This window comes from Scyliorhinus canicula, chromosome 2 (assembly GCF_902713615.1).
Source record: "Scyliorhinus canicula chromosome 2, sScyCan1.1, whole genome shotgun sequence".
Classification (NCBI taxonomy): domain Eukaryota; kingdom Metazoa; phylum Chordata; class Chondrichthyes; order Carcharhiniformes; family Scyliorhinidae; genus Scyliorhinus; species Scyliorhinus canicula.
This window is the reverse complement of record NC_052147.1, coordinates 151,683,898-151,700,884: the sequence shown is the minus strand read 5'-3', so window position 1 is coordinate 151,700,884 and position 16,987 is coordinate 151,683,898. Positions and strand designations below refer to the sequence as shown.

The window sequence follows — 16,987 nt, the reverse complement described above, 5'->3', positions numbered from 1 at the left end:
ATTCCTTGTCTGTACTTATCTCTCAGGTGACAGCGACTGTAGTCCGAAGCCTCCCTAGCTAAACCGCAGCATGTGTTACGTACTTTTGTATCTGATCCTCCACATCCTGTTCAGAGACGAACTTGGGCCTTCGTCGGACATCCCTCTGAGTCCCAATACGTGTATTTCTCTGAGACATTTCTGAATGGAAGGTGGGAGGAATTGGGAGGAGGGAGAAGGAGAGACAGGATTGAATGATGGATCTTTTATTCAGGTTGGGGGGGTGGAGGTTGTAATCTTCAGAGATTTCTTAGCCACATTTTCTATACATCAAGACTATTGAAAGCAGTTTGTCTAAACTGACTGTACCTTTAAAATCCAGCACATACTGGTGCTTTCCAGCTGTAAATTCCATTTTTCCACTGTTATCCACCAAATATGCCTTCTCCAGGTCAATGGATGTTGTGCTGGCAGCAATGTGCAGCCCTTCCTGTTGTACAGAATTTGACCAGTCAGTCAGGAGTTCAGAGATTGATACTATCTCCTAATAGCCCAATTGCCAAACTCTGCTCCTCTCTCGCGGGTCTCCATGCTGAACGAACAACCTCTGAAAATTCAGCCTTGTACCTTCAAGAAAATGTTGCTGCCTTCCCTCTGATAGCAATAGATCAGAATATGAAACAGAATATTGCTGAAAGGGAAGACGGGTTACCGAAGCTTTGTGTCTTCCACTCATCAGGACAATTGCATGAATACCGGGCGGGATTCTCCGACCCCGCAGTGACCGGAGAATCGGTGCCAATGGCACCGGGATGGTCGCTGCGGTGCTGGTCGGGGGAGCACTCAACGCACGCCCCCCCCCCCCCCCCCCCCCCCCCCCCCGGTGCTTCTCTGTGCTCGACCGGCCGAGTTCCGCCAGCGTCGTACGCGTGTGGTCCTACCCGGCTGGACCTCAATGTTTATGCTGCAGGGCTGTCCTGGTGTGGGGGAGGGGGGATCCAAATCTAGGGGGGGGGCCTCCAGTGGCCAGGCCCGTGATCGGGGCCTACCGATTGGCAGGCAGGCGAATCCCAGGGGGGCATACGTTCCTCCACGTCGGGCCCCTGTAGGGCTCCAGTATGTTGCCCGGGGGCCGGCGCGGAAAAGGCAACCCAAGCGCATGCGCGGACTCGCGCCGGCCGTGACGTGCATGCGCATTCCTGCGCCGGCCGTGGCTCGCATACGCGGACCCGCGCCGGCCATGCTGGCACCCATATCGGCAGCTGGAGCTGCGCGAAGCACTCCAGTGTCGTGCTGGCCCCCTGTGTGGCGCAGGATCGCTGCTCCTGGGGACCAGATGATGCTGGCGTAAAACGCTCCGGCGTTTACGACAGCGTCAACAATTAGCCCCAGAATCGGAGAATCCCGCCCACCAAATTTTAAATCACCACAACAATTTATACTACAGGAGAAAAGAGTGTTGATTGTTTGGCAAGTTGACTCTGATGAGCCGATGTGTTGCCATGGAGAAAGCAACAAAGGAACTAGAGACTCCCCAAGCTCCTGGATAATTCAAAAATGGTGCAAGGCTTGAACATGTTCCTTTCGTTAGCACGGAATGGGAGGCTGTTTATGGATGTGTGTCTAGCAAGTATAAATGAGCTACTTATGAGCTTGACTGATTATTTGTTGTTATTAATGCACTCATGATTGACCAGCAAGTGCTGCCCTATCGCTGAATCACATCTAACAGTAGATGTGAGAATGACTATCAATATGAAATAGGTTATAGTATACTACTGGGCAGGGTTCCAGGATGCAGTAACACATCAAACCGATTTATACTCAATAAGATGACACTGTGAATATCCTTACGTAATAATATGACACTACATAGGTATCTCAATCCCTGTGGCTAGTTCAATGTATTTCTGCGATACTAAAACAACAACTTTACGCCACTCTATATATTGAGCCGGTGAGCCTGAGGGGGGATGTCGATTTCACAAAGCTTATCGGAAGGGCAGCACAACTTGGGAGATTTGGATTTGGCGTATTTGACTCGGCATCTGCCATCAGCTGAAGTGACTGTAACATTGAAGCAGAATAAATGTTGAGTGCCAATAGCCTCACTGTCATTTTTGACAACGAATTATGGGCGAAAAATACATGGGTCGCCTGACGACAACAACATGGTACCGCTTACGGCTGTCATGTCAAGGGATCTCCAGAGAGCATGTCCCCACTCCCCATTTCTCTCTCCCATTCCTGCAAACCCGCTGATACTTGTCTATGATTTGGCACCACAGTGAGTGTGATAAGGCCATCCAACTGGTTATGTCCAGAGTTTGGAGCAAAATTAAAGCACCTTGGTTATATCTGAATTTGTCCTCGACTATTCACAATTTTAGTCCCCAATTGAATTCTAAAGACAAACCAGATATCAAGCTCGCAAATTCCTTGGTCTGGATAACTTTCACCTGAAGAACCAGCACCTTGGGTTCTACTTTGAAGTGCTGAAAAATCAGACAACTTTGGGGATTAATGAAAGGTTTATAATTCCTTCCACTGAGTGCTTGCTTCCACTTAGAAGATAACCGTTTAAGATGTAATTTTATTTATTTATTTTGTGATGTATTAAACCCCAATCTGGTTGAGATGATAAAGGAGTGCTGTGCTTCTCTTTAAATTTATATTTAATGGAACCACCTATATTGGCTCCATTATTCTGTAAATTTAAAAGTTCAAGGAGCAGAATTAGGCCATTTGGCCCATCAAGTCTGCTCCGCCATTCGATCATGGTTGATCTCATCATGGCCTCAACTCCATTGTCCTGTCTGTTATCTATAGCCCTTCAACCCATACCAATTAAAAATATCTGTCCAACACCTCCATCAATTTACTCACTGTATAAGCACCAACGACACTCTGGGGTATCGAATTCCACAGATTCACAACCCTTTGGGAGAGGTTTCTCCTCAACTCCGTTTTAAATTTGTTACCTCTTATGCTAAGACTATGACCTCTCATTCTAGAATGCCCCCATAAGAGGAAGCATCAGCTCCATTTCTACTTTATCCATATCTTTTATCATCTTGTATACCTCGATTTGATCTCCCCTCATTCTTCTAAGCCCTTCTAAATTACATCACTGAAGCATAGTACCAGAAAAAAGATATTTGGCCCATCGAGTGCTCCACCACACAGTTAGTAATGGCTGATTCATATCTTAACTCCATTTCTATTTGTCCTGTAATTCTTTATATCCTTACCCCAGAAAAAAAAAGGTCCCAATTTTGACATTTTCAACTGATTCCTTGGCCTTTTGGGGAGAGGGGGTCCACTCCCCTTTGTGTGAGGAAGTGTTCCTGACATCACTCCTGAATAGCCCAGCTTTCATTTTAAGGCTACGCCTTCTTCTGGATTTCTACAGCTGCGGAGAGCTTCCGTCTATCTACCATGTCCAACCCTTGAAATATCTTCCTTCCTCAATTAGATCTCCACTAGTCTTCTATACTCAAGAGAATACAAACCTGATCTATGCAACCTGTCCTCAATACTTAACCCTTTAGCCCTGGTATCAATCTAGTGAATCTGTGCCATACCCCAAGCTGAGGCCAATATATCCTTCCTGAGTTGTCATGGCCAGAACTGAATGCAGTACCCGAGATGGGGATCTAACCAGAGTTTACAGCCCACGCTGGTAAAGCCCGAGCAAAACATTTGCAAAATGTTAGATACGATTCTGGATTGGGCAGCACTTGTGAACAATATTGAGTGTGCTAACAGCTACAGCTTTAAATATCTAGGGCGGATTCTCCGGAAAGATCTCTTAAACGTGGCAACAAGCAGGATCTGCCGTGGGTTTCTTGGGGCTCGGCCCAGTGAGGCCGGCAACACTTTTCAACATTAATTGGTCCACTTAACGAGGCTTCACGGGCTTCTAACCACAAATGAAGGCCCGCCAGCTGATTCGGCGGCTCCGCGCTTGCCAACCCCCAGCCAACAAGGTTGAGCAGCACTTGCTCAGCCAACCCCAGCCAGCTCACAAAAATGGCTCCCAGGAGACCGGCCCCAAGATTCAGGGATGCAGATCTGGCCAGGCTCCTGGACGCAGTGGAGGCCAGGAGGGATGTCCTGTTTGCCTGGGTGTCACAGAGGGACCACCATAGGGCAGCCAGTGCTGCCTGGGACAAGGTGACGGCGGCTGTGACCAAGAGAACTGGCCTCCAGTGCCGGAAAAAGGTCAACGATTTCCTCCGGGCAGCATGGGTGAGTAGACACAAATGTGCACTCCCCCCCTCCATCCCCCCACCCGCCCCAGAGACCTTTCCGACCCCATGCAAGAGCATCCACCTCCCCAACTCACCATGCGACCCCCAACCCTCCCTCCACTCCCTCTCCCTTCAACAAGGCCATCGGTATTCTTAGCTTCAGGTTTAACCAGAATGGGAATGTGACAACCAATACCAAACAATAAGCTAATCAGATGAGAATAACGCTTTTCTTTTTCCAAATTTAGAGTACCCAATTCATTTTTTCCAATTAAAGGGCAATTTAGAGTCACTGAGGACCGCCACTGAGGGTGTTGACATGGGGACGGCCATGGGGATTCGCCAGGGCTGGCACAGCCAGATGATACCGGGGCAGCCAAGGCTCGAACCAGCTGCCCCTCCCTCCCAAGGTGAACCCCAGGCCCTAAGGGGTCCAACCAGGAAGAGGGGGCACTGGGTGCCAACCAGGAACTGCCCATGGAGTGGCCACCAACTCCCCCGGGTTCTACCCCTCCATGAAGCCGTGTCTCACAGCCAGCACATGGGACAGGGCGGTCTGGCTGTGCATGTGCCACCGGCAAGTGAGGCAGGGCCCTCCGGCCCAACAACCTGCAGAGGACGTCGTCTATGGCATCGAAGGCCACGGGACAAGGTAACCAGCTAGCTGTCTCCACCTTCATGTGCATCCTGGGAACACAGCTAGATGTAGCGGTAGTTAGAAAGGCAAAGCACATCTGGAACACTGAGGGCACCGGGGGAGGATACGTAGTGGGTGATGGGGTGGGGTGGAGGGGACGGCACCATTGGGAGAATTGTTACACACAATAAACACCCTTGTGCACAACCAGTGTGATGCTTTAGTTACTTGCTTCCGCAATGCGGGCTGAATCCTTGGCCCATCTCTCAAGGCATCTCCCTCCTCCCCGTGGGACTCACTGACCCTCCAGTTATGGAAATGTCCCCGGAGTTGTGTCCCATCCCCTGGGTGTTGGGATGTTGGCTGCCGTGTGTGTGGTGTTGCCTCCCGCAGTGTTCAGGTACAGTGTTAATGCATCACAGTCTGATTGGGATGCTAGGCAATGACTCGCACATTCTACATGGTCCGCCCACCCATGGGAATCACCTTGGGATGTGTGAAGTGCTCGTTTAACCACGGTTGCCAATTCCCTGTTAGACAGAGGCCTCGGCAGTTGATGGGGGTAATGGGTGGTCGGTGGGGAGACAGGCAGGGACAAGGGTTGCCTCGGAACGGGTACACGCGGTCCAGTGGTTGGCATGGTGTTGCCTTGCGCGGTTGCCCCCCCAGCACATCCCCCCACCCTTCCATGGTAGCCCACCTCTAACAGAGTGTCCCCCATTTCCAGCCGAGGGTCTCCCCCATCGAGTTTTGGGGTGGCACGTCCAGCGCCCCTGGGCTCTTTGCCTGTGAGCAAAGATGGCTACGCAGCTCCTCGGCTCCCACAGAAGCCCTTTCGCCAGGTTCATGCTTTTCAAAAGGAGTACTAATCAGTGCCAGTGTGAGCACTTGCTGGGGAGGCCGCTGAATCATGGGAGGCCTTTGGAGATGGGGGTCACTCCCGTTAATTGTATAGAAATAGCGCTTAAGTGGTGATAACTGGTTTCTCGTCACGTCACAGCGAGATCTTGATTTCAACTACAGGAGCGGGCCGATTGCATCGCAAGCTGTCTTTGTGCCGGACCTGGTTCTTGTTTTCAACCTCTCCCGCTATACACCGGCCTCGTTTCACTCAAACTCCTGGTTCGAGCCTCCAGTTAATTGGCCTTAACAATATTTTATCCAAGGGCGTGACTACAGAAAAATGTCTAAGTTCATTTGTGGCAGGTTTTCCAGGGAGTTTCCTGCTGGCTCTGCCGGTGAATTCCCCACCACTATTCAATGACACATTGGGCTTGATTCTCTTGCCTCATTGCACTCTAGCGAGAGCACAACACGGCCGGAGAATCCTGGGATAGTCCTCCAGCAGATCTCCCAGCAGCCTCCACGCCTCATGGGGTTCACCAAAGTCACGCGAGACGTCGTAGTCGGAACACTGCCCAAAAGGGGTGGGACCTAACGGTGCTCTCAGAAGTAGGTCTTAAACCTACTTAAAACTTACCTGCTCCCTGGCCCTGCCCCTGGAACATGGGCACAATGGCACTGCCCAGCTGGCATCCTGGCACTGCCAAGGTGCCCAGATGGTACTGCCTGGGTGCCACTACAAGGATCCCCGGGTGCCATGGTGGCACTGCCAAGGTTTAGGAGCCAAAGAGGGCCATGCCCATGAAAACAGGGTGGACGGGGAGGGGGGGGGGGGGTTTGAAGCATGGGGTTGTGCAGGGCAAGTAAGTAGGGGTCTCCGGAAAGTTGGGAGCGATAATGGCTGCAGGTCTTGGAAGGGAGGGGGTGCTGTAAGGGGGCATGAAGAGGGGGGCCGCCAGGTGTCCACACTTGGATGGGGGGGCGTAGTGCCCATGTGTTTGGGGGTGGCATTGCATATGGGTGGGTGTGTGGGGCACCCACAAGCTCACTTAGAGATCGAGGCATGCTTGGGCAGCACGGTAGCATAGTAGTTAGCATAAGTGCTGCACAGCTCCAGCGTTCGATTCCCGGCTTGGGTCACTATCTGTGCAGAGTCTGCATGTTCTCCCAGTTTCTGTGTGGGTTTCCTCCGGGTGCTCCGGTTTCCTCCCACAGTTCAAAGATGTGCAGGTTAGGTGGATTGGCCATGATAAATTGCCCTTAGTGTCCAAAATTGCCCTTAGAATTGGGTGGGGTTACTGGGATAGGGTGAAGGGTGAGCTTGGGTAGGGTGCTCTTTCCAAGAGCCGGTGCAGACTCGATGGGCCGAATGGCCTCCTTCTGCACTGTAAATTCGATGAATTCTGATCTCTGAGCTCAGCTCCTCAGTGCTAAAAGAAATTCTAAGGGCGTGATCCTTGGAGGTGGCACGGTGGCACAATGGTTAGCACTACTGTCTCACAGCTCCATGGATCCGGGTTCAATTCCGGCCTTGGGTGACCTAACCTTCACATCTTTGAACTGTGGGAGGAAACCGGAGCACCCGGAGGAAACCCACACAGACACTGGGAGAACGTATTAAATTACGCCTTAGTGTCCAAAAGGTTTCAAGGGGTTACGGAGTTAGGGTGAAGTTGTGGGCTTGGGTAGAGTGCTCTTTCCAAGGGCTGGTGCAGAATCAATAGGCCGAGTGACCTTCTGCACTCTAAATTTGATAATTCCATGATCCTCTGGCCATGCTGTGCCTGAGAAACAGCTCGTCGCGGTGCAGCTTGGCCATTGAAAGCCGGGAATCTGTGCTCCCGGGATTGATCCAGCTCGCAACGCCTTGCAGATTCAATGCAAACTCGCGAAACGTTGTGAGGGGAATCTCACCCACAATGGGTGGGATCACGTTTTGGCAAATCTGCATATTAGAGCGAGGCAGTGAGCCTGACTCTAATTTGCAGATACAGAGGTATCTAAGGCCTTGGGATTCAATCCCTTTGCCTTGAGGACCTCGCGCGACGCCATTTAGTACTGGTCCCCACAAACTGGGACCAGATGGAATGGCACTCGTTGGGGTCTCCAAGGGGATCAGACGCCCCAGCTGCAGTGCCCGGTGGTGGATGTGGCACCCTCGGCTGGGGGGCACCGGAGGGGCAACTGCTCACGGCACCACCATGCCAACCCCTGGATCATGTGTACCATTTTAGGGGCAACCACTGTACCTGCCCATCTGCCCCAACGACCACCCATTACCCCCACCAACTGCTGAGGCCTCTGGCTAATAGGGAATTGGCAATCGTGGTTAAGTGAGCACGTCACACAACCCAAATGCATTCCCATGGGTAGCGGGGCCATGTAGCATGTGGGAGTCATTGCCTAGCATCCCAATCAGACCTTGATGCCTGAACACTGCGGGAGGCTACAGCATATACGAACACCCATGGGATGGGCCACAGCTCCAGGGACATGTCCACGGCTGGAGGGTGGGTGACTGTCACGGCGAGGGTGGGGGATGCCTGGTGCAATGGGCTACAGGTTCAGAGGTCGGCGCGCATTGCAGAAGAAAGTGACAGGGGCGTCATGCTGGTTGTGCACAAGGGTGTTTATTGTGTTTTACAATTCCCCACCCTTCCGATGATGCTGCCCCCTTCCCACTCTCCCGATGACGCTGCAGACTCCACACAGACAGTGACCCAAGCCGGGAATCAAATCCGGGTCCCTGGCACTTTAAAGCAACAGTGCTAACAACTGTGCCAACGTGTCGCCCTTTTTGGTCTGCATCATTGTGTTGCGCTACAGCGATGTCCCTGAGTGACTGGGACATGCTCTGCAGCACATCAGCCTTGCCCACCTGCAACTGGGACAATCTCCACAGCGCCTCGGCCATTCCCATCTGAGAGCTGGACATATCCCGCAGAACCTCATCAAGGTCAACCTGGTGGTGGGTCACATCCCCCAGCGAGACGGACATTCTGTTGAGACCATCAGCTATGGCTGTCACCGACTAAGTGACGCCTTGGACATCTTCATTCATGGTGTCGATGTCCTGCACCAGGCTCTCCACTGCGGTCGCCACCCTAGCACTGTTGCCCTCGTTGCCACATATTGCCGCCGACATCTCCAGCGCCCATTGCTTCTGGGATTCCTCAATTTGGCTATGGATCTACTGGAGTGTCACTGACATCTCCCTCTGAATGTCATGACCGCTCCCTATCGTCTCCATCAGCTCCGGGTAACCCTGTTCCACAGGCTCAGCATCAGGCTGAGACCCAGCTGGGTTCAGGGATCCAGCAGACCTCTTACGTCTGTCTCATCTGGGATTACTGCCTCCACCTGATGTACATCAGCAGCTGTGTGGTGCTCACCAGATTGTGCCCCAGAAGCCTGACCACTAACATTTCCCACTGAGGTGTGTGTATCTGCGCTGGTGGAGGGTGGGGATGACAGCTGTGACATCCTCAGAGCTCTCCTCCAATCTGCGGCGTCTGCCAGCCTCCGTGTTGGTGACCAGCCGGTCGTTGGCCACACCAGTCACCTCCAGCACACTCCCCTCAAAGGTGATGAGGGTTTTTATGTCCGGCACACCGCCACCGGTATGGGCCCTCTCTCGGCGATTGTGGGAGAGCTTTTCTTAAGGAGTCACAGAGAGGGCATCCTGGGCCACACGGTGGCTCATAGTGGTAGGAGGGGGGTGTGAAGGAAGGGTTGGTGGATTGAAGGTGTTGGGGATGGAGGGAGACGTGAGGGGTTGCAGGGAGAGGTGGGGGGTTGCAAGGAGAGTTGGGGGTTAGAGTTGGGGGTTGGACCTTCTCATAGGGGCAGAAAGATCTCAGGGCAGAGGGGAAACATTGGTGTCTACTTACTCGTGCTGCCTGCTGTAGGTCATTGACCTTTGTCCTGTACTGGAGGCTGGTGCTCCTGGTCACACTCCCAGCTGCCACCACCTCTTCCCAGGCAGCACTGGCTGCATGATGGATGACCCTCCGGGACCCTCGGGGGAACAGGACGTCCCTCCTGGCCTCCACAGCATTAGCAACCTCCCGAGGTTAGCATCCCCGAACCTTGGGCCAGTCTCTTGGGCGCCATTGTTGCGAGTTGGCTGGCATTGGCTGAGCAAGTGCTGCTTAAGTGCTACTCGACCTTGTTAGCGGGGGGCTGGCGAGCATAGTCGCGGCGAATCAGCTGGCAAGCCTTCATTTGCGGCGCGAAGCCCATGAGACCTCATTAAGTGGACCAATTAATGTTGAATAGCATTGCCGGCCTCGATGTGCCGAGCATCGGGAAACTCGTGCCAGCTCCCGCTCACTGCGACACTTTTTCCAGAGAATTGCGCCCACAGTGTTTACTGACACCTGGGTGAATGCTGAGAAATCTGTGGGATCTGTCTTGGTCACACTTGCTATTTAATGTGTAGTGTGGATGTCAGACCACAGTTTGCCTGCTAATTCGCATCTGCCACATATTAATCCTGAATATTCAAGTAAAGGATAGATATTGTAAATTGTTTTATCTTTCTGAACTCGTAAAGTTAATTTTTGTTTGTTACAAACCTGTGGAACTTGTGGTTCTTTTCAATTATTAAGTATCTTGAATCTCTTTGCCTGCTTTAAACAAAATGCTACTGATCCCTGACTCGATCTTACCAACCACTTGGGCGTCTGGTCCAAAATCAAAATACTACAGTAACAACCAAATTAAGATAATCAGTGGAGTTTGTAACGTGTCTCACTTGTGCTTGTTAGAAGCTACATGTGCAGAGACCCATTCTTTTTTGAATTACCCGGGAGCTTTGGGACCCCATGTTGCTTCATTGCTTTTTCCATGGCAACGCCTCTATCAATCAGAGTTGACTAGCCAACCATTTTTCTCCCATAGTATAAATTGTATTGTTTGAAATTTGGGATTCTTCAATTTGTCCTAATGACTGAGACTCTTCGGCAGCTTGTCTCCATTTTCGCCATTTTCCAGTTCTGTCAAGCGGCTATTTTGTAAACCAGAGTTTCATACAACTGCAATGTAACTTCCAATCCTTTGTGGTCCTTAGAGCCCAGCAGTCCAAGTCAAAACAGCTAATGTTAACCCGTGAGGAATCTGATAGAAAAGATCATCAGGGAGACTGTGGACTTACCTGCTTCCCATATTCAATCCATTTTCTATACTCGTCTTTCCAGTACCAAAGCCATTCGGTGGTGAGGATGTAGTGAGGAGGTTTTGTTACTGAAGAGGCTGTAGACAAGCGTCTAACCTGGCTGAAGCCACTTACCATGGCATTAAAATCAACCTGTAGATATCTGTGGTAGGAACATAACAAATGTACAAATATATTTATGTTGCAACAAATGTAGCAATATAATGATATTGTTTACGAGAACAAGTCCCTCGAGTGAATGTATGCAAGTGAGGCTGGCACGGTGGCGCAGTTGTTAGCACTGCTGCCTTACAGCGCCAAGGACCCGGGTTCGATGTCAACCCTGGCTCACTGTCCGTGTGGAGTTTGTACTTTCTCCCCGTGATGCATGGGTCTCAACTCCACAACCCAAAAATGTGCCAGTGGATTGCCATACTAAATTGCCCTTAATTTGAAAAAAAAGAATTGGGTTCTCTAAATTTAAAAAAAGTGAATGTATGCAAGTGTAAACTAGCCACTTTTAGAGTGTGACTGATTATCTTTATAATAATAATCTTTATTATTGTCGCAAGTAGGCTTACATTAAATGCAATGAAGTTACTGTGAAAATCCCCGAGTCGCCACCTGTTCGGGTGCACTGAGGGAGAATTCAGAATGTCCAATTCACCTAATAGCACGTCTTTCGGGACTTGTGGGAGGAAACTGGAGCACCCGGAGGACACCCACGAAGACATGGGGAGAACGTACAGACAGTGACCCAAGCCAGGAATCGAACCTAGGACCCTGTCGCTGTGAAGCCATGATGTAAGGACGGCAGATTTCCTTCCCTAAAGGGCATTAGTGAACCAAATGGGTTTTTACAACAATCGACAATGGTTTCATGGTCACCATTAGACTTTTAATTCCAGATTGTTATTGAATTCAAATTTCACCATCTGCCGTGGTGGGATTCGAACCCGGGTTCCCAGAGCATGACTCTGGGCCTCTGAATTACAAGACTAGTGACAATACCATTACGCTACTAGCCCCTGTCATCCCTGTAGTGATGGTGTTACCGCCATAGTGTCTGCTGGGGAAATCCCGGATAGCGACTCAGTGACAACTGTACAGCCTCCGTATTTATTTATGTGTCATCACCATTTTTACCTGGTAGGTCTCCCATCTTCTACCCTCTGCAAACCTCAACACTCCCATATCTCTGTTGCCTGCAACCTGATTTGCAACTAGTCCAATTCACCAATCTCCCATGTGCTCATGGCCTACAATGGTTCCCAATCTAGCAAGGGCCCCAATTTAAATTTCTCATCCTTGCATTTCCCTTTGGAATTGTTGCATTCCATCAATTCTGAACTGTTGGACATCCACTATTTCCAGTACTGGCAGCCGTTCCTTCACCTTTCTGGGCCCTGAACTCTGGAACGTGTCTCTAAAGCTCTCCTCCTCCGTAACGCTCTTTAAAATATACCTCTTTGACTCATTTTTAAGCCCATGTACAAATTGGTCTGCTCAGCCAATGAAGTACTTTCAAAATGTATTTGTGGATAGTAAGATCCTGTGAGATAGATAACCAGACTATCTGTTTTTTTCATGATGTTTGAGGGGTAAATATAGGCCACGTGACTTGGGTGAAATGTCCTGCTCTTCAAAATATTGCCATGATGTTTCTTTACATCCTCCCGAGAGGGCAAATGGGGGCTTCGGTTTATGGTCTCATCTGACAAGGGTTTCGGAGATGGCAGAGAGCAGGGATCACGAGGATGGGAGATTTATTTATAGTTGGGAGCTTCCCCTATTTGAAGGATTTGGAGGAGAAATTTGAACTGCTAACAAGGAATGTGTTTAGGTATCTGCAGGTACGGGATTTTTTGAGAAGGCAGGTTCCGACCTTTTCGCTCCTGCCACCACAAGGGATACAGGACAGGGTAATTTCCAGAACAGGGGTGGGAGAGGGGAAGGTATCGTATATCTACAAAGAGCTTATGGAGTTGGAGGAAACTCAGATAGAGGAGCTAAAGGGAAGTAGGAAGGTGAGCTCGGGGGAGAGCTAGAGGCGGGTTTGTGGGCGGATGCCTTAGGCAGAGTTAACACATCTTCATCATGTGCCAGACTCAGCCTGATACAATTTAAGACAGTCCACCAGGCACACATAACGGTGGCCCAGATGAGCAAGTTTTTTGGGATAGAGGATAGGTGTGCGAGGTGCGCGGGAGGTCCAGCAAATCATGTCCACATGTTTTGGGCATGCCCGAAGCTTAGAGGATTTTGGTAAGATTTCGCTGATGTCATGTCCATGGTACAGGGGCTGTTTAGCACACTGGGCTAAATCGTTGGCTTTGAAAGCAGACCAAGGCAGGTTAGCAGCACGGTTTGATTCCCGTAACAGCCCCCCCGAACAAGCGCCCGAATGTGGCGACTAGGGGCTTTTCACAGTAACTTCATTTGAAGCCTACTCGTGACAATAAGCGGTTTTCATTTCATTTCATTTAAAACAAGGGTGGTGCCGAGTCCAGAGTAGGCGATCTTTGGAGTGTCGGAAGATCTGGGAGTCCATGGGGCGAGAGAGGCTGATGTTTTAGCCTTTGCCTACCTGGTAGCCCGGAGATGGGTACTGTTAACGTGGAGGGACTCGAAGTCCCCAAAATCAGAGACCTGGGTTAGCGACATGGCTGGGTTTCTCAGTCTTGAGAAAATAAAGTTCGCCCTGAGAGGGTCAATGTTAGGATTCGTCCGGAGGAGGCAGCCGTTCGTCGACTTTCTCGGGGAAAATTAAAAATGTCAGCAGAAATCTAGGGGCGGGGGGTTAGGCTATTTTTTCGTTGTTGGGAGTGTGAGGAACGTGATAGGGATGGAAATGTTTTATATACTATGTTTATGTTGCTGTTATTATTATAAAAACTATAAATACCCTAATAAAATGTTTTTTTAAAAAACAAATGGAGGTCACCTTGTATTATGGAATGTGTAATAAGATGCTGTCACCAGGTCAAATGGATCTGTCCCAGTCTTCCCATTCCACTTATCATTCAAAATAGAATTCAATCAGATTTTAAATCATATGGAGGGACCGAATTAAGAATTATTTTCTCTACTTAATCATAGGAATAAGAGTGGACCATTCAGAATCCTCAGGCCTGTTCAATTAGATCATGGCTTATCTGTACCTGAGCTCTAGCTATCCAATCATGTCCCATATCCCTTACTACCCTTACCCAACAAGAACCTATCAATCTCGGTTGTACAATTTTCAATCGGCTCCCAGCCTCAGCAGCTTTTTACGTCGCCCACAGTTTGAAGAATTGCTGCCAACCTCACCCCTAAGTGACAATGCTCTCTACTTCTACGGTAATAGGTAATCATTCTGCACCGAATCACAAGAGGAAGTAGTTTCTCTATATCCATCCACATCTTAAACACATCAATTATATCATCCTTTAACCTTCTCTCCAGGGAATGCAAGCCTAGTTTATGCAACCCGCCCTCATAAATGAACCCTTTTAACCCCAATAAAATCCTGGCTATCTGCCCAGCACTCACAAGACCAATTTATGCTCAGGTGCTGCACCCAAAGCTGAACACAATGCTGTAAATGTGGTCTAACCAGAACTTTGGCTAACTGCAGCATAAAGTCAACTGCTTTATATTCGAGTTCTCTCGATATTAAAGGCTTTATGACTTTTTTTCAACCTGTGGACTAGCCTTTAGTGGCTTCTGTACCCGGATCGCTAATGAAGAGTCACTTCTCTTTCACAAAAGTGGTTCCAGAGACGAGAAACTTCAGTTATGAGGATAGATTGGAGAGGTTGGGACTGTTCTTTGGAGAGAAGGCTAAGAGGAGATTTGATAGACATGTTCAAAATTATTACGGGGCTGGAGAGAGTAGATGGGGAGAAACTGTTCCCATCCATAAAATGTTCAAGAACGTGATTTAAGGGGATTTGCAAAACAAGTAAATGTGATGTGAGAAAAACCTTTTTCACACAGCCAGTGGTTTGGGTCTGGAATGCACTGCCTGGGAGTGTGGTGAAGGCAAGTTCAATCGAGGCATTCAAGAGGGCATTAGATGATTATTTGAATGGAAACAATGTGCAGGGGTACGGGGAAAATACAGGGAATGGCACAAAGTCATAATGTTTGTTTGGGGAGTCGGTGCAGACATGGGGCGGCATTCTCCCCTACCCGGCGTGATGGAGGGTGCCGGAGTAGGGGCGTGGCGCCAACCACTCAGGGGTCGCGCCTCCCCAAAGGTGGGGAATTCTCATTGGGGGCCAGCCCCGCGCCGGAGCGGTTGGCACCAGAAGACTGGCGTGAACACCCGGCGCCCCTGGCAGCAGGGCTGGCCGAAAAGCTTTCGCCGGCCGGCGCATGCACGATGTTGTGTGCCCTTCCGCCTCCGCCACGGTGGAGGCCGTGGCGGTCGCGGAGGAACATAGTGCACCCAGGGCACTGGCCCGGCCCCTGATCGGGGGGCCCTGATCGCGGGCCAGGCCACCGTGGGGGCACCCCCCGGGGTTCGATTGCCCCCCCGCTCCCGCCGTTCCAGAGGTGGTTCAAACCTCGGTGGCGGGAGAGGCCTCCCAGCGGCGGGACCACGGCCCATCCGGGCCGGAGAATCGCCGCAGGGGCCTCTTCGATCGGCGGGGCGAGATTCCTGCCCCCGCCACTTCCCGGGTGGCGGAGAATCTCTGCCACGGCGGGGGCGGGATTTTCGGCGCCCCCAGGCGATTCTCCAACCCTGCTGGGGGTCGGAGAATTTCGCCCATGATGAGCCAAATGGCCTCCTTCTGCACCGTAACAATTCTGTGATTAAGAAATTATATGCATTTGTATAGTCCCTGTCCCCAGCCTCAGGCCATCTCAGAACACTTAAAATCAATGAGTTTCTTTGTGGTACAGTCACTTATTACCCAGGCACAGTCAGATAGTAATGTAAAATGAAAGAATCCAGGGTGTTGCTATTGAACTGATGTGACAAATACATGTGCATTTAGAGTGCAACTGGCTATCAAAGATTTAGAGTGCACTGCTACTGTTAAGCCACCCTGGTTGAAACATCGGATTGCACCTGGTCTTATTGGGATCACAGTAATCCTTTTCAATCTGCTCCATGTTCGGGAGATCTTTCCATGCTTCGTCATAAACCTGCCATTGATAAGGGAGTCTGCAGTGAACTCGGTTACACAGATCTGGCGGGGGGGTCAACAAGAAACCAAGAGATTAGTTTACATGTTATGCTTTTGAAAATCTCGCCAATTTCATTTCTCCTCCAGCCCTACCAACTCTGCAGCCAGCGTCCTTCCCTCGAAGAGGGTGGGCCCTCTGGGCATAAAGGGGCTTTCGCTGGACTTGGGTAAATGGCTGATACCTTAACAGCAGCCTTCTTAACACGACACCCAATCAATTATGGACGTTTTAATTGTCTCAGATAGCATTTCCTGAAACAAGAAAGAAATGCTGGGTTGGTCAGAAAAGCAGACACTGATTCAAAGTATCTATAATAAGGCACAGAGCGCAGAATTGTTGATGTAACGCTCTGAATGCTATCTGAGACAATGCACTTTCACTCAGATAAGGGGCACAGTTTAAGACGACAGCTGGTCAGACAGGCCTTGAGAGACTGGGAAACTTAAACATTAGAAAATTGTTTCTGCATCAGAGAAAGAGAAAGAGAGGGGAGATGGAAGGTCACTGAGAAGTTGGAATTAAACCAATGGCCTGCATATAAAGGAATGTTTGAGCCTCTGGAGGAGGTGTAAAAGTAGCAGCAGGCAGGGACGGAGTCTGCCATCCTGGAAGAAAGAAGCAGCATGCCCTCACAGGCAAGGGCATCAACAACCCTTTCTTTAGGCATTGCAGCCTCTTTCTTCAAGACTGCGTTATTGTTATCTTTTCATTCAATAATTGGTAGAATAACATATTTCAATATTTCTGAAGAGAAATGTTGTTGTAGCTTCTCATCTCTCACTCATCAGGACAGATGCACCAAATTTCAAATGACAACAACAATTTATGCTACAGGAGAAAAGGAAGCTGATTGGTTGGCAGGCCAACTCTGATTGGCTGAGGCGCTGCCAGGGAGAAAACAATGGGGAATCACAGGCTCTCCAAGCTCCTAGATATTTC

General features: G+C 50.0%; 1 protein-coding gene across 1 annotated transcript in view; it reads right to left on the bottom strand.

Annotated features, from left to right (window-relative positions):
• LOC119959668 (protein mono-ADP-ribosyltransferase PARP12-like) overlaps positions 1 to 16,987 on the bottom strand; it is a 45,009-nt gene that overhangs the window by 18,114 nt on the left and 9,908 nt on the right. The window contains exons 5-8 of the mRNA XM_038787844.1: positions 15,930 to 16,050; positions 10,868 to 11,030; positions 349 to 469; positions 84 to 180 (exon numbers count right to left, since the gene is read on the bottom strand). Of these exons, the coding sequence (XP_038643772.1) occupies positions 84 to 180; positions 349 to 469; positions 10,868 to 11,030; positions 15,930 to 16,050 (502 nt within the window). The remainder of the gene's footprint in view (positions 1 to 83; positions 181 to 348; positions 470 to 10,867; positions 11,031 to 15,929; positions 16,051 to 16,987) is intronic.